The following is a 21,607-nucleotide window of genomic DNA, read 5'->3' on the forward strand; positions in this document are numbered from 1 at the left end:
GTGCTGGTGTGAGGAGATGCTTCTCCTGGGTGTTCAGGGGTGGAGGGAGGGGAGGCTTTGCCGCGGTGTGTGGCCACTGGAGGACACTGTTTAGCTGTAATTATGACTTCAAATGAGCTACCTGGGACTGTGCTGGAAAACGTTGAGGAGAGCTCCCGTGCATCGCAGCGAGGTTCAGATGAAAAGTTAAAGCCAGGGGTCAGATAAATGTACCCAGGCTGATGGAGCCAGAGGCATCAATGCAGGGGATGCTCTGCTGCGGTTTGCTCTTCTCTGGTGGGCTGGCAAGGCCCTTCAAGGTGACCTTTGCTGCCGTGCACTGTGACAATCGCCAGTAACAGTGGTGGTGGGTACACCCCCGTGAGTGCACTGTGAGGGGATCACAGTCCCCTCCTGCCTGGCCTTGCTGTCCTGCTTCTGCAGCGAGTGGCCAGGCATGTCACCATCCATCTGGACTGTGCCAGCGAAGCCCAGCAGCAGCCAAGATATGTTGCAGTCATCTACATCCAGTTGGTGATGACCCCTGTGTTATTCACGAGCAACAACTCTTGCCTTAACTCCCCATAAAACCACGGTGCCTGCAGCAGCTGTTCCGTATTAGTTACCTTGCGTTACGCAGCCACCTTTGAAACCTGCCAGCAAACAGCAGCGTCTTTATTAACTGCAGCAGCAGGTTCAGTCCACACATCAGCACAGCACACACAGCTCTGCCTTGATGTGCTCGGATAAAGCACGTCCTCCCCCGAGACACGGCAGCTCAACAGGCGAGTTGATTACATCCTAAAGCAGAGGGTGTGGAAGGAATGGTGAGCACCACGTGCGGGTCTAAAGCCTCAGCAGGTTAGTGGGGACTTGTGATTTGGGATGGCTGTCACATCCCGTTGCTGGCGTCCTCCCAAAGGCAAACTCACGAGCACATTACAAATGATTAACATAAAAACTGGGTCAACAGCATGCCTTCGTTGCATTGCTGCGTGCAGGAATGTATTTCGCGCTTCGTATTCGGCATGTTGGGTTTGGGATTGTTTTCTTTCCTCCTTTCTGCTGTCGTCGTCAGTGTGAAGGAGTGGAATGACGGAGTGGATTTTCTGCTGGGCGCAGTGATGCTGGAGGGTTTGTTTGTGGGTTTTTTTCCCTAGATGATATCCGGCTGGAACTGCAGAACAACGCTGACATTGTCGATCAGCTGAACACTTTGGCCGCCCTGGCTGTGAACGTGTCCTCCTGCGTCTCCTTCAACCGCGTCCAGGCAGTGCAGGACTTGGACGAGATGGAAGCGGTGGCTAAGGAGCTCTTCCTGAAGAACGAGCTCTTTGCAAGTATGTGACACTCCCAAATCCCCCTGTCAATTAAATTTCGCCTGATAGAGTGCGGGAATGCAGCATAAAATATTTGGCTTTTCACCCGCAGCTGTTGTGGTCGCAGATCCCACCGCACTGCAGTGGATTTGGAGCAAGTGTGTGTGGGACCTGCCCACTGAGGCCATCGAGAGAGGAATCAAACTAGAAACGAGTTTCAAATTACGACCTTGCAAATAGACTAGATATTTTTGAGAAATAGTACTACGAAAGATGCATTGTAGTAGGACCCACGAGGGGTATTTTTAGGTGATTGGCTTAAAAGGCGTTAGCAGCATTGTGTGGCAAAGGCTGATAGGCCAAGAAACACTTATAATGTCTTGTAATTAGGAAATAGTTTAGCTTCAGATTTTGATGGCAGGAATTGTAACATCTGTACTGTCTCACCCTTCACATGAGACTGAAAATGGAATAAAAGTCTTTAAAATGCCTCTCAAGAGCCCCATCTCTGGGTCAGAAAAAAAAGGACAATCTGACATTACACCTCCACTGTCTGTGGTCAGCTGGTGATTTCTCTTGGTTAATTCTCAGTTTGAATAAAATCCCACTGCCCCAAGGTGATCTTTGTGCAGCCACTTTCTTTCAAGCTCCCACAGAAAAAGTGCTTTAATCAAGAAAGTTATCACAGAATCATTCAGGTTGGAAAAGACCTTTAAGGTCCTCGAGTCCAAACACGAGACAATTCAATTTATTAGAAGGCCATAAATCACTTGAGCTATTCCAGCCAAGCACCATAAATGGTGTACTGGGTCTTCCCAGTCACACTTTGCACATTTGTGGAATTGGATTTGTGGGATCAGACTGCAGAGAGGGGTGGAGGGAGGAGGAAATAGGAGCTTACATTTGTATCATTAATATATCTTAATATTTAAAGAAGGCCCTCACTTAGGATTTGCTCATAAATTCTGTGACCTGTTCGGTTTTATGCTTCATAATTGAGGGGTAGATAGAAGCCTCTGCTTCTCTTGGAGCTTCAAACCCTGGTAATATTTGTCCTTTCCCATAGTAGCAGTTTTCTTCTCTGTTTATCCTCCGTTCTATCCTATATTTTATATATGGAATAATCAGGAAAAGTGTTCTGGATAGAAAAACTGTCAGGCAGCCGTGTAAAACCGAGGAGTTCCTCTGTATCTGTGTGTGCTGCTCCTGAGCTCTCAACTCCAAAGGAAAAGCCTTTTCCTTTTCTCTTCCCAGGTATCATTTTCAAGCTGCCTTCAAGGCCTGGCCACTCCATCCACGGGGGCCTGTCCCTCCCTCCTGTGCTCAACTACACCATCCGAATGAGCAGCAGGATAACTCAAACCACCAACAGGATCCGGGAGCGCATCTGGACCGTGGGCCCGCACAATTCCACCTCCCAGAGCCAGATTTACAGCCGGGCCTTTATCTACATCCAGGACAGCATCGAAAGGGCCATCATTGAGCTGCAGACCGGCAAGAAACCAGAGGAAATCGCTGTTCAGGTCCAGGCCATGCCTTACCCCTGCTACAACAAGGATATGTAAGTTTGGGTGGCTTTTGCCTTCGTGTTTTGTGTCAGCTCGTCTTGTCTGACTGGTGGAGTTCACCAGCTGTGCCGCTTTCCTTGCTCACGTAGCGTAAAAATAACTTAATTCTGTTCAATTGGGGTTTTTTTTTCTCAGGGGGTTGAACAAAAGAGGGAATTTTTAACTCTAATAAGATGGTTTGTTTAGTTTGCCTAATCTTTTGGTTTCGGTGCTCTTTTTTTCGGTTGTGGTGTAGGTTTTACAGGAGGTAAAACTCCCTGTCCCTGTTTTACTACACATAGTGGGGTTGAAAGTTGGCAGAACTTGGGTTAAATACGAGTCTTGGCTTGTTCCGCAGGTGTTCACATGCAGACAATGCAGCAGAACTTAGAAAATGGATTTATTGGGGAAAAAAGGGTGTAGGGGTTTATGATCTTTACGGTGGCCAAACTGAGTGGGAAACACACAGGGAAGGGGTTTCAGTGTCCATCAAGGAGCACTGGAGGATGTTCAGCAAGAAATATTGATAGATGTGAGGATCACTGTGCCCTGACTGAGGGTCTCCCTTGGAGCAAAAGGATAGGCTGGACCTGGGAGCTTTTCCTGCTGAAAAACCTCCATGCCAACTGCGTGAGCCAGAAGATTTTTTGGGAGCTATGAGATATCATTTAAGAGCCACAGCAGACCTGTTAATCTTCTGTGTCAGCTGTCACTGAAGAGAGCTGGGGACCTATAACCTCAGGGCAGCAGCACGTGAGGCACCCGCCAGGACACAGGCAGGAAGCATCCAAACCCTGTTCTGCAGCAAATTCCTGGGTTATTGCTGAGAGAGAGTTTTGTACAGTGATTAACTGGCTGCTGGAAGCACTGACTCCAGTGCTGCCTGCTCCTTTTTGTTCTTGAGCTGCTGGGAAAACCACATGCCTTTGGGTTTCCCTCCCCAGCCCGGGTTCAGAGGGACGTGTTTGCTCAATTATTAAAATACCTCAAGGCTTTGGATTTGCATCCAACAGAAGTCATCACAAAATGCCTGCTTATGGATTGTCATTGCACAGTTATCATCCTGTAGAGAAAAGGGGGGAATATATATATATATATATATAAAATCCAAAAGATGTTGGGCTATGCTGAATTTTTAGGAGCCTTTATAAACAAGGCTTCATTTGCATGGAAGCATTTCCTAAAAAGCTGATTTGTGGGAAATTTTCAGCTTTACAGGTAAAAAAGAAAATCAATTAAAAAACAAATGTAATGTTCATTTCTCACTGTTACTGTACATTATTCCAGGAGTAACACTGATTATGAGTTTTAAGCCAGGTTTAGAAATTAAGGAGGAAAGCATAAGCCCTGCAGATGCAATGAAGGGGATCTCCTGCTCTAAAAGCTTGCTTTCCCTTGCAAAAGGAGACATTTATTGTTGGCCATTGTTGTTGCATTTTTTTCTTCACACATTTGGCCCTGGAAGAAGGTTTTAATGAAAATGAGGAGCCAAGAAATGCGCCCTGGGTCTGCCTGTCCTGTGGGGCGGTAAGACAGGCAATCTGTAGGAAAGCACCCACATGCAGACTCCAACTCCAGGAAATACGGCCTGATCATGAAATTTGGCCATTATGTCTGTGCACAGAGCTGGGAATTATGGCTGGTTGCTGGGATGTTTCCAAAGGGAATGCATCCCATCAGAGAGCCACTGCCCATGGCGCTTCGCGCTCCTGCCAGTGGTGCTGCTGAGCGAGGAAATCCCTCTGCAACTTAGAAAAAAATCAAACAGGTTCTGAACAGTCAGGAGTTTGATGAGTAGAAAATCCAATACAATGGCAAAGGAGTCTTCTTTTGGTAATTAATAATTTTACTCCACGTTTTGAAATAGAAGCATGTCTTTTCCTGTGCCCAAGTATTGTTCTGAAAAATATATTCTTGTATAAAGCCTTAATCCCCAGAACATTTCGTATGCAGCTAAAGCCTGCTTTTGCCTTTTACAGGTTCTTAACCAGCGTGACCTACTCTCTTCCATTTGCTCTGATGGCTGCCTGGGTGCTGTTTATAGCTGATTTTGTTAAAACACTTGTTCAGGAGAAAGATCTGAGGCTTTATGAGGTACGGGGAAACTTTCTGGGGCGTGCAGAATTATAAACAGATTTTCCTTATTCATGGTTAGTGTGTCTGATGTTCAACACTAAATGGAGCACAACAAGCATTAAGGAAAATATTCCAGAGGCCTATTGTTTGACCTGCAGTCTGTGAATTCTGACATTATAACCAAGCTCACAGCCATGGAAATGCAGAGTGTTTGCCCTTCAAGTGGAGGGAATATTGCTTTGCAGTGCTGAACACAGGAAACATGGGCACCTCACAAAATTAAAGGGTTTCTGAAGATTTAATGCTCTCTAAAAATTGACTTTGAGTCATACCTACTGGGGACAAAGACATGAAAAGTGACTTATTTCCTATCCTTGAAGTTATTATACTTAATATTTCAGAAGGTGCTACATATTACATCAGCTCCTCTGAAATGAAGTTCTTCATTCAGGTTGCCTGTTGGAAAAGAAATGACATTGAGACATTGGGAATTTAATAAATTAATTCAGGTTTTCAGTGTGATCACTGTCAACAGAGATGAACAGCAAAGAACTTTTGTCGAACTAAGCTTCAGCAAGCAACAAAAGCTTTGGGCAGATTTGTTTTTTATCCAGCACCATGGAAACAAATACTGATTCACCAAAAACACTTCCAAGGAAGGACACACTGACCTGTGATGAGGTGGAAAATGAATGAACCCCAGTGTGTGCTCCCTGGCAGCCCCCTACTCTAATTTAGGCAACCATTTTCACTGTCTCCAAGGACCAGGGCATCACTAATCTTTTTAGCTGTGTAATAATCCACAAGAAGATGCCTGCACCTGTCGTTTCTTCTGAATTTATCAATACAAATTTACAGTTTTATGCAAGTATGGGGAATTAATAATCATCAGCTAATGCAAATTAATATTTCTTCCTTGTAACCATAGTAATTTAGCTGTTATTTGTTGTCTTGGGGTTGTGTGAGAAAGGTCTGGTTTCAAAGACATTCGAGAGCTTTTAAGCTTAAGCCACTGGATCAATATCGTTATTTAAAAAAAATAACCAAAAGGCTTTAGAAAACTTACAAATCTAAGGCCAGAAGCTGCTTTGGAGCTTGTGGGCTGTGACACTTGAGCCTTGCAGGTCCTTCCTGGGCTGTTGTTTTCCAACAGACTGCTTTTCAAACCTTGGGCATTCCTGCAGTGGGAGTGTGAGGTTTGTCCCTGGATAGAACAAGCATGGTCTGGTTGCAGGCCCTGCCGAGAAGCTGGAAAAATAAATCATTCTGTATCAGCAAAAAGATCTCTTCATTTCTCTCAGGTGCCACTTGTGATTGTTATTTTTGCCTTCCTCTCTGCAGTACATGAAGATGATGGGTGTCAATGCCAGCAGCCATTTCATCGCCTGGTTCATCGAGTGCGCCGTCTTCCTCCTGATCACTGTCACCTTCCTCATTGTTGTTCTGAAAGTGGGTGAGATCCTTCCCAAAACAGACACGGCGCTCCTGTTCCTCTACCTGATGGACTACAGCCTGTCCATCATTGCCATGAGCTACTTCATCAGTGTTTTCTTCAACAACACCAACATCGCGGCCTTGGTGGGCAGCCTCGTGTACATCCTCACCTTCTTCCCCTTCATCGTGCTGCTCGTCATCGAGAACCACTTGAGCTTCTCTGTCAAGAGCCTCCTGGTGAGTTCTGCTTCTCCATATTTCCAGGCATGGTGTGGAGGCAGGGACCTCAGTAACTCCAGCTCTTACTGTCACTCGTGTCCCAGACACATGGGGTTTGGGTGCCTTTCTCAGTTCCATCACTGGGTATTGACAGGCGTGGTAGGAAAGTCGGCTGTCGCCAGAGGACACGAAACGAAGGACACTCAGTTTGTCAGAGCAAAAGAGAGACGGTTTAATTTTCCCTTGGGTTTATATAGATTTTGTTCAATGACCTGGGATTGGAGGATGAAGGTTGCCACCTCTCCAACCCTGCTGGTCAAACTAGAAGTCCATCAATTGTCCTTCCTCCAGAGAGGCACGCGAAAACAATCACTTCGTTTACGTTACAATCTGGGAGAAACTCCAGTACAAAAATGCAAACATCGGGAGGCTGGAAAAGATCAGGGTGAAGTTGGCTGTGGCCAGTTTGAGGGACACCTGGAATTTGCTGTGTCACGTGACTGAAGGCACTGCTTGTGGAATTTTAGTGAATTCCCACCTGCCAGCTGAATCACAGTAGTTTGAGCTATGTACTTTCCCCTTTGGAATTGCAAAGGAAAAGGGGCTGCTTTCACCCACTCTGAGAAGCCAGGCTCAGTAAGGGGTTTGGGTAGCAGGGCTGGCTCTGCCTATTGCTGCATCAGATCATCCTTTGCCTTCCTGTGTCTCAAATTCCTACACACAGGAGTAGATGTAAAGCCTTGTTTCTTACCAAGAGGCAGAGTAGGTAGGTGTTGGGTCCCAGAAGCCAGACTTGTTTTCTTTGGGTCACCGAATTCAGGAAATGACATCTATTAATGCAAGTGGTAAAAGAATTAACCACAAGGCTCCATGAGGTAATTCTCAAGCACTGCTGTATTTCAAAAGCCTAAAATAAAGCCCTGTATGAGGGAGGAAGTTGCGTCCTGGGTGTGGAAGCCAAAGAAAGTCAAGCTCTAAGGAGACATTTCAGCCTGTCACCAGGCAGCACTTCCATCACAGGCCTGGTCCAGTGCTCCTTGTGACTGCCGGGAAAAAAACAAACCCAACGCTCATTTTTCTGGCTATTGGAATAACCCAGTGAGGTACCTGATTGGTTGACTGACCTGCCTTCTCTTTGAGACTAATTAATCTCTTTCTTGTTTTCAATTTTGTTTATTCCCCAGAGTCTGTTGTCTCCAACTGCCTTCAGTTATGCAAGTCAATACATTGCTCGCTACGAGGCGCAAGGCATAGGTGAGTTTATGGCAGACAAAGCCAGGCTTTGAGCTCTCCTGGGGGTGATATTTCACTGGTTGCGATGGGTTCTGATTGTATTTCTCAACTCCTCTCTGCAGGACTGCAGTGGGACAACATGTACAAGTCCCCAATGATTGGAGACAACACCTCCTTTGGCTGGATGTGCTGGCTCATTCTGATAGACTCCTTCATTTACTTCGTCCTGGGGTGGTACATAAGGAATGTTTTCCCAGGTAAGGATGCAAAGCATTGAGGGTGGTGCAGTAGCATCTCTTTTGGAGAGCAGTGAACACAGAGCTGGCTGAGGCACTGGGACAGTGCACACGCTCTGTCCCAGACCAAAGGGAGCACGACTTTGTGGATGTCTGAGCCTATTAATGGCGCTGAGAGTGAGCAGAGCAAGGGAGAATTAGGGTTTCTCAACCTATCACATGTGTAGGTGGGTCTCCTGAAGAAGCTGAAGCCAAGGACACAGGAGGGTGTGATTGCAGTCTGGTGGGTGAGAGTGGAGCACGTTAGACTGCATTTGTCAGCTGAGTGATTTTGAGCTGTGTTACTTACATCATTTGGTTTCAAAAAGTAATTCCTGCCTTGGGCAAGAGCCAGTACATTTGTCTTTTTCTTTACTTCCCCACCTAATGAAGCAGTCCACTGGCATACGGAAATCTACCCAGTGGAAAATGTAAAGTCCTCCTGCCCTCCAGCTATGGAGTTACTCAGAATAACAAATTAGCCAGTGCTTCCTTTTGTGCCAATCAGAAAAAGTCTCTACCAAGTCCTGGCAGTGCATGAGCATATCAAGAAATCTCTTGTGAAGTTAATTTTTGCTGTTTTGAGTGCACCCCAACAGCGGCTCTTGCTGAGGAACAGATTCCTGAACGAGCCTCCTGTTCCTGCAGGTAGATATGGCATGGCTGCTCCCTGGTACTTCCCACTGCTTCCATCTTACTGGATTGAATACAACAGCTACCTGCCCTTCTGGAATGAGAAACAAAGAGGCCTGCTCTTCTCCAAGCTGATGTTAAGGAAAGAAGTCACCCTCCCCAATAAGATATGTACGTGGAAACGAGATGGGGGGAGCAATAATAACTTATATTTTGGGTAAACAAAGTCAAATTTTTAAAGGGGTACCATGCTCAGAAAACAACATCAATTGTTATTTTAAAGGACAAGAAAAATTAGAAGTCGGTACTCACGTGAATGGAGATTTGGCCCTTAAATTGTATTTGTTCTTGATATTTGTTGTGGAGAGTCAGTACTGATTTTCACACAGATATTTGTGTGTGTTGTAGTTGGGCAGTTACCTTCCATACCAGTCTCTAAGTGTAGAAATACACTTTTGTTTGGGCAAGCAAATACAGGTTTCCACTTGGCAAAGGCACGTGTTCTTCTTTGCTTATCTCTTTAAATATTTAGCCTGTAAAATATTGAGATCCCACATAAAAGCTTGCTGGTTCCACCTAACCGAAAATAACTCTGTAGTTTTGCTTCATGTCCTCTAATTTTCTGTGCTTGTTTAGTACAAATAAAGTTAGGTTCTCTGAAACACCTAAATATGAGACCTTCTCAGAAGTGATTAATGCCTGTTGTCAGGAGTTATTAGAAGCTTCAGAAATAAAAAGGAAAAATCCCAGAGAGCTCAAAGTGATACAGATCCGGGGACATGTTCTTAATATTCCTGCTGAAAGGCACCAGCCTTTGCTGTATTTTGGTTTTCCCTGAGATGAGAGAAGTAGCACAACACCTGCTGCACTGCAGTAACTGTCCCTGACCCTTCTCTTTGGTGTCAAAGGTGCCCCCCACCCTCACGTGGAACCAGAGCCCACTGACCTCACCTTGGGAGTCTCCCTCCACGGCATAACAAAGGTTTATGGATCCAAAGCTGCAGTGGACAACCTCAGCCTCAACTTTTATGAAGGGAATATCACTTCACTGCTGGGACACAACGGAGCTGGGAAAACTACAACCATGTGTGTATCCTTTAAAGCAGCTCTTTTTTTTGTGCTGTGGGGTGTGGTTGGGTGAGTGAGAGGGCAAGCGGGGCTGTACATCAGTGGGAGACTGAGGAAGGTGCTTCACTAGGCCAAATCCTTCATCTAGTTTCATTCTGTTCATGGGTGACCTCAGGAGTTCCTTCCTCCGTTAGAATTCTTTAGGTCCTTACATGTCCTTTTCTGCTTAGGAACATGCTTTTTAATCTGGTGAGATACTTGGGAATCACAGCACAGCAGCTGTTCAGGTGTTTTGTTCCACGGCCTGGGGTTAGATTGTTCTGGAAGCTGTGGGGAGCTCGTGCACACACCAAAGCTGAAGTGATACTAGCAAGGAAACTTAATAAAGATACACTTCAGCTGTACAGAGTCATGTGTTGGCTGGGCTGGAATGGCAGGGGATTAATGCATTGGCCTTTCAGCCTTGCTGTTTATAAATTATTATTTGACTTGCCAGATAACAGCACTAAAACAGACCTGTAGAACTTGATTTCTCCACTGATATATATGTGCATATCTCTGAGAGCAACATTAAGCTGATAAATAGAAACCTCAGAAGAGCCAAAACCAGGAAGACAGATGTGTGCTTCACCTCAGCTTATTATCAATTCACCTCATAGTCTGTTTGCGAAGTGTAGCAAAGGTGATATGCAGGAAAGTATAAAACCTTCCTGAAACTTAGCACAGGCTTCAAATCCTGAGTAAGTTACTGCTTTTTAGTGATGGTTAAAAGTCCCAGGAGAGCGAAAAGCTCTGTGAAGGTGAAGGGCAGTCTGAGATGCATCTTTTCCCTTTAGTCACTGCAGGACAGCACCAAAAATGAGCTGTAATGTGCAAGTAGTTATTCTGAGCAGAGGGAGTTTGACTCGGTTCTTGCTTGGTGGGTGACGATTTGCTTGAACTAGATGAAAGTGCTGCCCACTGTGAGGTGCCTCATCCAGAAATCCTCTCCCATTTCTCATGAATAATGGCAGTGAAATCAGGTTTCCATGCTCTGCTGTGATTAGTCAGGTGAAGAGGTGGTTTTCAGTCTCAGCTGTGGTTACAATATGAGGCTATCTGGACACTCCAGGCAAACCTCAGAGAATAAAGAGTAACTGCGTTATATAAATTCCCAGTAATTCAGCTGGAAGTCAAGGGCATTCCTGAGGGTATGGGATGTGCAGTGGTCTGACCTAGGAAGAGGGAGGCTGAAGCAGGTAAAAGTAGAGGTGAGGAGTAGCCAGGGGGAGCTTGGAGCTTGCCCTTGCAATCCCACAGAGGGGGACAAGGATGTTCATGGATGTTGACTGGCCTCTGCTCTGCCAGAGCATGCCTGGGCAGCAGGACACACGGTGGGCAGTGGTGTCTGGCTGGAAGGAGTAGGAAGGGGGGACAAGGAAACCTTGGAAGTGGTGACAGCTACAGGGCCACCTGAAAAAGATTACCCATGGCTTCCTTCTTTTTCTAACTTCCCCTTTCTATTTCTTTTCCCTTCAGATCTATTTTGACTGGGTTGTTCCCCACGTCCTCAGGCACGATCTTTGTGTACGGCAAAGACATCAGGACTGACCAGGAGGTGATCAGGAGGAACATGGGGGTGTGCATGCAGCACAACGTGCTCTTCAACTACCTCACCACCAAGGAGCACCTGCTGCTCTATGGCTACATCAAAGTCCCTCACTGCAGCAAACAGGAGCTCTACCAAGAAGTGAAGAGGTATAAAAGTAGCAGGGTGGGAGAAGGGAGGGAGGGCTGTCAAAGTTGTTGTGTGGCGGCGCCAGTGCCCCTGCAGAGCTCAAAAATCATGGATTGGAGGTCTTGTTGCAGCTCCAGCTTAGAGTTCAAATGGTGCCTTGCTCTGACTGGAGGAATATATTGATACCTATGCTGTAAGAAAACAATATCTCTTCTCCAGAGGGTTTACAGTGTGCTGTGGCAATTATTTGGAGATGAATTTATAGGCCTAAGGGTCTACTCCTGGCCGCTTCACAGTTTTCCCTGGGAAGAGATTTAATCAACCAGTCAGAAAGATGATGTTGGCTTTATTGGTTCTGTGGAGAAAGGAAGCAGCCAGAACATCCCAGGGAGTTTGGATCTTGGTGTCTCGGTTGATGGGGTTGAGCCTTTAACCTTGACTTGTCAGATGAAAACTTTGAAAACATCCTCAAAAATGTTTTAAATTAAAATCCCGATGCCTGAGCTACAGGGTGACTCTGCAGTGTGACCACTCAGCAGAGCAGCTTTTCATTTGCAGTTACAGTATTGTAATCTTTCAGGTATTTTCAGATTCCTTGCTTGGAAAAGATGCTTGAAAGACAACTTTGGGGGGTCATTTTCCCTCTGTTTTCCAGGACTTTGAAGGAGACTGGGCTGTACAGCCATCGTCACAAGCTGGCTGGCACCCTGTCTGGGGGGATGAAGAGGAAGTTATCCATTGCTATTGCTCTCCTGGGGGGATCCAGGGTGGTGATTCTGGATGAACCGACCACGGGGGTGGATCCCTGCTCCCGCAGAAGTATTTGGGAAATCATCTCCAAGAATAAGAAAGGTACCGTGATGAGAGGAGGCGTTGCCCAGAGACAAAGGTGGCTTGTGTCACTTTACAAAGATGGTACCAGTGGCTTTGAATTGTGGCTTTTGGAGGCCAGAGAGAAAACATTTTAGGAGACTGGGATTTTAAAATTCTGGAGGGGGCATCCTGGTTTCTCTAAATTCACAGTGTCATTTAAAAAATAACTTCACCATGAAACACAGTTTACAATACTTTAAAATCCATCTCTCTTGTTGCCTTTCATCCAATTTCACTAATAATTACCAAAAAATGCAATTGATTTTCACCTGATACTCTTTGTCCCCTCATTCAGTGAGGCTTTCATCTACCTCACTGTTGACATAAGGACAGATCTGACCAGAATGTGATAAAAGAAAATTGTTACAAACATTCATTGTATTGGTTTAACAATGTGGATTTTTTTTTTATTTTTTTTTTGCCATGGACTGATTTCAGAGCAAGGGGAAGCTCTGGAACCCCTGCAATGATACTGATGATATCATTGTATAGGGAAATACAGAAGTTTTTGAGAAAGGAAAGAAAACAACCCAAATCCTTCTAAAATGCAATTTTGCCATAAAACCAGGTGTTCATTGTGTGGTGACTGTGTTTTCCAGGCAGAACCATCATTCTCTCCACACATCACCTGGACGAAGCAGAAGTTCTGAGTGACCGGATCGCCTTCCTAGAGCATGGAGGGCTCAAATGTTGTGGCTCACCTTTCTACCTCAAGGAAACCTTTGGGGATGGCTACCACCTGACACTCACCAAAAAGAAGGTTCCTGTCGGAGCTCCTCCTAGAGATCCTGGCAGTTCTGTCTTCAAGGGAATCATTAGGGCTGGTTGAGGGATGTATTGGCACATCATATATGAGTGATCTCTGTGGCCTTGTGAGAACAGGAATGTCAGTGCTCTGCTTTGTTGAAAAAGAACAGGGTCTCCTCGAAGGTTAAAAAGGCAAGGCTGGTGCAGAATGTGAACTGCGGAGTTCAAAGGAATAAAGCAGATGGAAAGAGCCCATCCGTAGGTCTGGCCTGGGACAAAGTGTTCTGCTTGCTAGGAGTGGGGAACTCTGCTCGTGCTAGCATTAATTTCAGTGCTGTTGGTAGCCCCAGCACACAGATACCATGAGAGACCAGCCTCTCTTCCAGACTGCTGGCACTGGAGACAGAGAAAATGGAAAAAGACCCATGAGCAAGCCCCATTTTTCATGGGAAAAAGAGCGAGTTTGTGCTGGCAGCCACGTTAAGCTCTCTGGTGGCCAGGCTTTTTCTCGGTTGTGCTACAAACCTCTAGCAGTGCAAAGTGGTTGATTCAGCCCAGCCTGGTGAGGTTTTGGATGGACCAGGGTGGGAGAGTGTCACACGTCCCTTTTTCAAGGGCCAGAAACCGACTTTCCTCTGCTTTTGACATTTACCCTGACACGCTGGATAGCTGGACAGAGATCACTTACTAGTTAGGCTCTGGGACAGGATTTGGGCTACATCCTGCAGGAGGAAGGCTGACCTTGCAACCTTTTCAGTGACCAGAGTGTGTTTTCCTCCTTTTTTCAGAACATGATGGAGGAATGTGACACCACAGCGGTGACCTCCTTGATCCAGTCCTATCTCCCAGAGGCTTATCTCAAGGAGGATATTGGTGGAGAGCTCGTGTACGTGCTTCCCCCCTTCAAGTCCACGGTGTCAGGGGCCTACCAGGCCCTTCTCAGAGCTCTGGACAGCAGCTTGAATGATCTCCACCTGGGTTGCTACGGGATTTCCAACACAACTGTGGAAGAGGTAGGAGCTCAGGAGCTGCTGGATTTGCTGAAATGTCATGGAGGTTAATTTCACAGCACTGTGTGGCTCTGCCCTCTGAGCGTGTTAGGAATTACATGAGGGTTTCAGGCAGGGAGGAAGGGGTTACACTTAGCTACACATGAGTGTGTAGATGCATCTATTAATCTCTACGTATACTAATGCACTGTCTCACCTTGCTGGCAGCCTTTTGATGTTTTACCCAGAAAATGAGGCACTGGAGTTAGACTAAGGAGAGAGTAACACGGGCATCTTTCTGCCCATGGGAAATCTCTGGTCAAACAAACACATTTAATTGCATCAGAAATAAAAAATAAATGATGAGCAGTGATGACCTTTGTCTTGCAGAAGGGAGGGAGGGAGATTGTTATCTTCTAGCTCAGAATTTCATGCTTTCTTTTAAGGTGTTTTCCTAAGGCAGCAAGAATAAGTTGTACATCGTGTCCCACGTGTGCCATGACTGCACGCTCCCAGCATGGAGGCAGTGGGATTGTCAGGAGCTAGAGGGTGAATATCCCAGAGAAACAGATTTGCGTTTCCACTGCTGCAGCAGAACAGAGACAGAAGGTGACAAGGAGCTGGACAACAATTTTACATGAAAAATAAAGTTAATTTCTCTCACAGAGCACAAAGGGAATAGAGAGAGGATTATAGTACATAACTGCTGCACCAACTACAGCTGCAAAGCAGGAGAGCGGATTCTGGTAATTGTTTTGGTAAACGCAGTCATGTGGACAAATTTTCCTTCGTATTTCCTTGCTCCGTAGGTGTTCCTCAATCTGACAAAAGAGCCAGTGAAGGACCAGCAAGAAGATGCTGCGCTGCCCCATCAGCTGCCTGGAGTCAGTGGTCACGTTGGTGGTGACGAAATGTCTCTGAGCACAGACACCTTCACGGAAAGAGACGGTACTCCATCACCTACAGGGTTTATTCCAGATTTACTGCAGATGCAAACGCTGACACATGGACTGATTTGAGCTCCCTGTCTTCTTTCTTTGTTGAAAACCACATTTCACCCAGCCAGGAATCACAAACCCTATAAATCACTGGAAACACAGCACTTATCAGTCCTTTTTAGATCCCCTGCTTTGGAGTAGTCTGAATCACAGGATAAATTACTGAAGGGGTTTTTTGTTTGCATCTGCCTTCCTTTAAATTGATCCAGGTTTTAATCTAATCAAATACAGCATGTGGGTGAAAGAGTAAATGTGTACCTCTGAAAGTAATTGCCATAATAGATGGAGAGGATTATTTCCCTGTAACTAGAATTGGAAAGAAGCTTCATGAAAATCTCTTAGTCCGCTGGAAAAGCAGCACAGCTCTGAGCTGGGTCCTCCTTGTTGCTTTTTGCTGTGCCCCAGACATTGCAGTTTGGTAAAGCAGGCCAAGGGACCGGACAGTGGGGTAAATTCAGGAGAGAACCAATCTACACCACTGTCCCTGGGGGTTTGAGACCTTTGGGCCCAACCCAAAAATGATAATTGGATGCAATGCTTTCTTGGGTTAGAAACATTGTTTTGTACTTAAATATATCATTAATATATTTATATATAAATATAAATATATATAAGTATGTACATATATAATACACATTATATATATAAATATATATATACTTATAAATATACCATTTATAGTTAGGGAGGCATCCAAGGGACAACACAGAGGTATATTTTTACTTTTCTAAGCTGACCTGCCCTGTAAATGTTACTGTAAACAGTCACTCGTGTAGAAAAGTGTTTTGTTTCACCCCTAAAAATGGCTGATAAGGATTTGCTTCATGGTGTATTATATAGGTTAACATTTCATAAAGAAGAATAGCTGGCACAGGATTTGGCCCTGATTTTTAATACACCACAAAACCTGTCCATGCAAGAGGCCCAGTGGCCTGTGCTTGTTTTCTTATTTCAGGATTAATTTTGTTATTTATTTTTTCTGGGCGCCTGCTTTTTAAATTATGAAAAACTTCAGCTTGCAGATCTAAAAGAAAAAATGTTTCCCCTGTAAGTTGCAGCTGGGTAGGCAGGATGTAGATAACTTATTTCATCTGGAAATGAATATGATATTCATCTTGGAAGGTCCCACACTGAAAGCCACTGCATGTAGACCTTTGAAATTTAACAAAATAGTGGTGTTACATGAGCTTGTGACTGGAGTCCTGTCCCACGCCTGATCCCGTGTTTGTTCCACCTTAGTAGTTTGGTTTTGCCGTCTGTAAATGTGTGCAGGAAGCCAAATATCCTCCCAGAGTGCTCTGACCGTCACTTCCCTGCATTGCTGAAATGCTGAGCCATGACCAAACGCCTTTGTCCTGTGTGCCCAGACCAGCTGCTGATCAGGTCCAAGAGCCTGCGGGGTTTGCCGCTGCTGCTGAAGAGAACCTCAGCGCTGTTCATCAAGAGGTCCCACCACACCCGGCGCGACGTCCGCGGCTTCATCGCCCAGGTCATCCTGCCCGTGCTCTTCGTGATGGCTGCCATGGGCCTGGGGACGCTGAGGACCAAGGAGACCGAGTACCCCGAGCTGCCGCTGTCCCCCTCCCTGTACGGCACGGCCGACCAGGCAGACTTCTTTGGGTGAGTGCTGCTCCTCGGGACTGCAACTGCCCTGGGTTCAGAATGAGCCCTTCAGGGTTATTTCTGAGCACAGCCACTGTCCTACACGCAGCACACGTAGTTACAGAGAAACCCTGTTCCCGAGGGATCTCTGAGGAGATGGCTTGGCTCGGAACAGAAAGCTCCAGAAAAACGACTTGTCAGTTGGATTTGACTGGGAGATGTCTGGGGAATGTTCTTGGTGTTTCCCACTGGGGTCCTTCAGCCCCGTAACAGCCATAGGGATTTTCTTAATATATACATAAATGCTCCTCCCCCAGTGTGGAATGAGGGACCCACGTCAGTTGCCTCCAACATTGCAATTCTGGGATCAAATTCTATCCATCTTGTGAGCATTGCCCTCCGCTCTGTTAGCACAGGATGTGCCTTCCTGGCCAGGCCGTGCAGGTCCAAGGCACACAGGCAACTGGAAGAGCATGTGCTTTTCCAGGGTCATTAGGATGTCACCATTGAATTATTTCGTTCTCCTTAAAAATCCTGTTACCAAAACAGCTGTAATTGGTATCATTCAGTTTTCATGTTGTGAACTTCTTTCTTTCTCCACTGATTCTCAGCTCTAAGTCAGAAATACGAAATTTAGCTCTAAAGCCATCTGCTTTAGGTGTTCTTCCCAGGATTCCTCATACCTTTCCACTTCAGTCCTGCTAGATGGGGGAATGAGCCAGAGCTGCATGTCCAAGTTCTCTGTTCCTAATGTTCCCTGCTTCTCCTGATTCTCCTGGAGAGCTGGGGCAGAACCAAGGACAATCTCCTTGAATGGTCAAAACCGAGTGAATGTCACAGATGAGAGACCTGATTAAGACAGAGCTGCAATCAGTGCCTGAAAATTGCAGTAGACTCTTTTTTCCCCGTAAAGAGAATCTTGATAGTCCAAAAGTATCTCGCTTGGATCTAGAGGCAGCAAATCCCTGGAGTAGCTGAGGTGATGAGGGCTCCTTTTAAACCTGTGTGCCTGTCCTCACGTACTGCGTGTCCTTCAGTGCTGCTTCCACAAATACTCAATTATTCAACGTCTTAAATCCTGTTTCATTCAAACACAGTTTTCCTCTGCACAGTGGTAGTGGAAGCTCTTTGAACCTTTTCCTGTTTTCTGGTTTTCTTCGTTAATTCTTAGGAATTTTAATGAAACCACAGCTGCTTTGGTTTCTTCGATGCTGGCTTTCCCTGGGACGGATAACACGTGCATGAACGAAAGCAATTCGTAAGTAGTTCTTGGGGTCTTTTCCACTTAAACTCCAAACCTGCAAGAGAATTGCCACCATACTATTAGCCATTAGACCTTAATAACCATCTTTGATCATCGGCAGAGTTCTCATGCATTGGACTCCTGCATTATTAGGAGTGATAAGGAAGCAGCTTTGGTGGTGGCAGGATGCCAGGATGAAAACGAGCAATTCTCCTCTCTGGGAAATACTCCTTGCCGCCCCAGTAATTCCAATTATAACGTGAGCCCACACGGCAAGTTCTCAGCACAGTGTTTGTTACCTCTGTCTAGAAGCTGTGCCGTGGGGGCTGGTTTGTTTTGGGCTTTGCCGGTAAATTCTCAGGGTGCTAAAATCCTGGGCAGACTTGAATGCTCGTGCAGGCAAATATTTACCCTGGGTGTCCGCAGTGACTGCCCAGGCAAGACAGCCCATCACAGGAGTGCCCAGGGATTGCCACAACAACAGCCCTTGTTTCTGGGCTGGTTTCAGATGCTTTTGGCCTCTGAGTGCCAATTCCTTGCACTGTCTGCTGTAGGAATGAAGCGGTGCCTGGATTCCATCTGAGAGCTGAGCGAATCCAGGCGCAGGGAGCCAAGGGGCACGGGAGGCAGCAGGAGGCTGGGGATTCCCTGAACCACCCAGAGCTGACAAGAAGCTCTGCTTTTCTGCTGGAGCTGCTCAACTGCCAACCTCGCTGTCATTAAACATGACAGCAATTAGTTTCGTTCGCACACCTGAGCACAGAGAGCCTCAGAGGAAAATGTGTTCCTTTTCAGGCAGTGTTTAACAGAGGACATGCTTGGCCAGTGGATTACCAGTGGAAACCAGAGAACTAAGTATTCTGCCTGCAACTGCACAGATGGCATCCAGGTAACTTGGATAAACCCAGAAGTGAGGGGGCTTGGGGGATAACTGGGGGCCTTGTTTGTTGGGAGTTGTTTTATGGGCTGGCACGATGCTAAGGGGGACTCAGCATTCCAAGTCCTCCTGTCTCTCTTTGGCCTTGTTGAATTTGTACACTGGATAACCGCTGTCTGCACCAGTCTGGGGACAGGGAAGGAAACAGCATCCTCAGAAGATTCACACCCCAACATCCCTGCCTTGCTCCCCATGGTGGGAAAAGGTTTAATGGTGTTTTTGGGTGTTGTATGGTTGTCCCTTTTGACAGAGGTGAGCGTGTGTTCAAGAGGAAGATTCCATCTTATGCAAGCACTGTCACTATGTAAAATCACAGCAACTTTTGCTGCTTGCTCTTCAGAGTTTAACTTTATGCAAAGTCTAGATCTGCTCCTTGTTCTAAATACTAATGATTAATAATATTAATTATTTGCATGACAGTGGTACCTACAGAGCCAGATATGGGCATTGCTGGGATTTGCATGCACATGGGGAAAAGGCAGATTCTGCCCAAGGGCTTTACAGTTTTACAGTTCCGTTTGGGGTTGAGCTCTCCTCCCTCCAGTGCCCAGCTTTTTTCCATAGCAAATAAACTCACGGCACAATGTGATGCCTTTTAACATAAAGGATGTACTTCGAACATCCTTTGTAAAGGATGTAAACGTCCATCCTTTGTAAACGTAAAGTGAACGTTTCTAGTCATTCTTTAAAATGCAGATATCTTGTGCAGGTTTCTGGACATGCACTTGATTTCACATCATTAAAAGTATCGGCATAATTTCTCCAGCAAGTTGGGATAATGTTCAAAGCTGACTCTCACCTCTAGCAGGCACAGGCAGGTGTTCCTCAGCATGGAGGAAGCTATTTTGTGTATTCAGATGAACAGATGCACAATGGGGGAGTCCAGGGCTTTTGTTATGGATGAGCTGAAGGAAGCAGCCAACATGCTGCCTAGGAGGACACTTCAACCTCATGAAACACTGATGTGACTTTGGCCCTCAGCATGTTAAATTATATATTCAGGACTAATTCAAGGTTCCTCCAAAGCCCAGGAAAACATTTCCAGTGACTGACAGTGAAGCAGAAATGTAGAGTGTAGCTGCTGTGAAATGGAAGATGAGAGTTTGAGGCCACCACAGTGTTTTCTGCTCTGTGAGTTGTTTTGCCCTCTGCAGTAGTCTGTGCAGTCACTCTGCTAAGTAGGATCAGCCATAATTCAGCCAGAATCTTCCTACGTAGCATGAAGCACATTTCAAGGTGATGCCAGTAGAACTGAAGGGTGGGTTTAACAGAGGTTGTTTATAAGCACATCCCTGAATGTGTTGGGGACAGTGTGCAGGGATGTGTGCTGTGTGTCTGTGCACCCTGGCTTGGGGATGAGGCAGGAATGAGGCTCAGGACCGGAATGCTGCCGTGGCAGGCTCTCCATCTTGTCCTAATGTGATGGTTTGTAGTTAAAACAAAAACACTGAGGTTTTTCCTTGTTTGTCTCTCCTCAGACGTGTCCACAGACAAACTACACTCCCCCTCACAGAAGGACCTTCTCCACACGGACACTTTACAACCTGACAGGGCACAATGTGGAGACCTACATCCTGGCAACCACCAAAGACTTCCTGCAGAAACGGTAGGGCACAAACTCCCCTCCCTCTGGGCTGAACGGCGCTGGGAGCGAGGCAGGACATCCCAGACGTGTCACATCCCCTCTGCCTGACCAGGTGGCAGTGCAGCAGGGGTTTAGGATCTGATGAAAGGAGCTGAAGCATCCTGCAATCGTGGATGAAAGATAAAGGCTCGTGCAAGTGCTCTCTGCCTGATCATAGCAGATCATAGCCTGGGGATAACGTGTCAGTCACCTGGCAGCTGGGGCTGGATCTGCAGACAAGCCTTTTGTCTGACTCAGAAATCTTTAAAAAGAAGAAAATCTGACACAGCCTGTCATGAAGTAAACCCTGGGGAGAGATTTCCCTCCAGGTTTGATCCTCTGAAGAGTCTCTGTGTGCGCTCCACTTGAAGGAGCACATCCATTGCAGTGAGAGCCGAGTCTGAGCCTTTCCTTGTGCCAGGGGGCTCTGGGAGCTGTTGGTGGGTCTGAGCTCTGCCAGGCTGGGCTTGGGGCAGAGGTCACCTGCCACTAAGGCTGGCAGGAAATGTGTCCATCTGCCACTGATAAACTGAGCTGCTCATCTCCTGGGTCGGAAGCAGCATCTGACCCCGGAGCGGCAGGCACACAGTTCAGGGGTCCGCAGGGCTCCAGGATCTTAGACCAGTGGAGGCTTTCAGCAGCTTTCTGACACTGTTGCCAAACTTCTGGGGTTTTTTCCCCCCCCAAAGAAAGGCTCCCACAGGAGAGGTGGCTTGGCCCCCCACTGGGATAAGCTCTCTGAATTCAGGCTGGAATTGCCTGGGGGGGCGCAGCGGCACTGTTGGCATGGCCCATCCAAGGAAATCAGAGCTTTGGGACGAGGGCAGCAATGCATTTCCCTCTGGTTTTCCCTCAGGTATGGTGGCTGGAGCTTTGGGCTGCCTTTGACAGCAGATCTGCAGTTTGACATCAGGCCAGTGCCCCCCAACAGGACACTGACCAAGGTAACCAACCTCCACCTGCTCATCCTGGCATGGGAAGTGTGGGACTCGGGAGAAGCGATGTCAAGTTTGTGGATATTCCAAAAAAATAAAGCAAAACCCCCTGAAATCTGCAGCTTGACATGACAAAGATGACTTGCAGTTCATTTTCTT

At 46.4% G+C, this 21,607-nt stretch overlaps 1 protein-coding gene across 1 annotated transcript in view; it reads left to right on the forward strand.

Moving 5' to 3' along the window:
- The window catches only part of ABCA12 (ATP binding cassette subfamily A member 12), an 80,867-nt gene that overhangs the window by 39,889 nt on the left and 19,371 nt on the right, over positions 1-21,607 (forward strand). Inside the window, exons 22-39 of the mRNA XM_066189434.1 lie at positions 1,140-1,319; positions 2,553-2,859; positions 4,825-4,939; positions 6,263-6,592; positions 7,759-7,828; positions 7,930-8,064; positions 8,731-8,886; positions 9,624-9,801; positions 11,302-11,520; positions 12,156-12,352; positions 12,973-13,133; positions 13,909-14,133; positions 14,919-15,057; positions 16,475-16,727; positions 17,881-17,967; positions 18,748-18,841; positions 20,368-20,495; positions 21,370-21,457. Of these exons, the coding sequence (XP_066045531.1) occupies positions 1,140-1,319; positions 2,553-2,859; positions 4,825-4,939; positions 6,263-6,592; positions 7,759-7,828; positions 7,930-8,064; positions 8,731-8,886; positions 9,624-9,801; positions 11,302-11,520; positions 12,156-12,352; positions 12,973-13,133; positions 13,909-14,133; positions 14,919-15,057; positions 16,475-16,727; positions 17,881-17,967; positions 18,748-18,841; positions 20,368-20,495; positions 21,370-21,457 (3,062 nt within the window). The remainder of the gene's footprint in view (positions 1-1,139; positions 1,320-2,552; positions 2,860-4,824; positions 4,940-6,262; positions 6,593-7,758; positions 7,829-7,929; positions 8,065-8,730; positions 8,887-9,623; positions 9,802-11,301; positions 11,521-12,155; positions 12,353-12,972; positions 13,134-13,908; positions 14,134-14,918; positions 15,058-16,474; positions 16,728-17,880; positions 17,968-18,747; positions 18,842-20,367; positions 20,496-21,369; positions 21,458-21,607) is intronic.

This window comes from Chamaea fasciata, unplaced genomic scaffold, assembly GCF_029207755.1.
Source record: "Chamaea fasciata isolate MVZ Bird 193981 ecotype frontalis unplaced genomic scaffold, bChaFas1.0.hap1 SCAF_8, whole genome shotgun sequence".
NCBI lineage: Eukaryota > Metazoa > Chordata > Aves > Passeriformes > Sylviidae > Chamaea > Chamaea fasciata.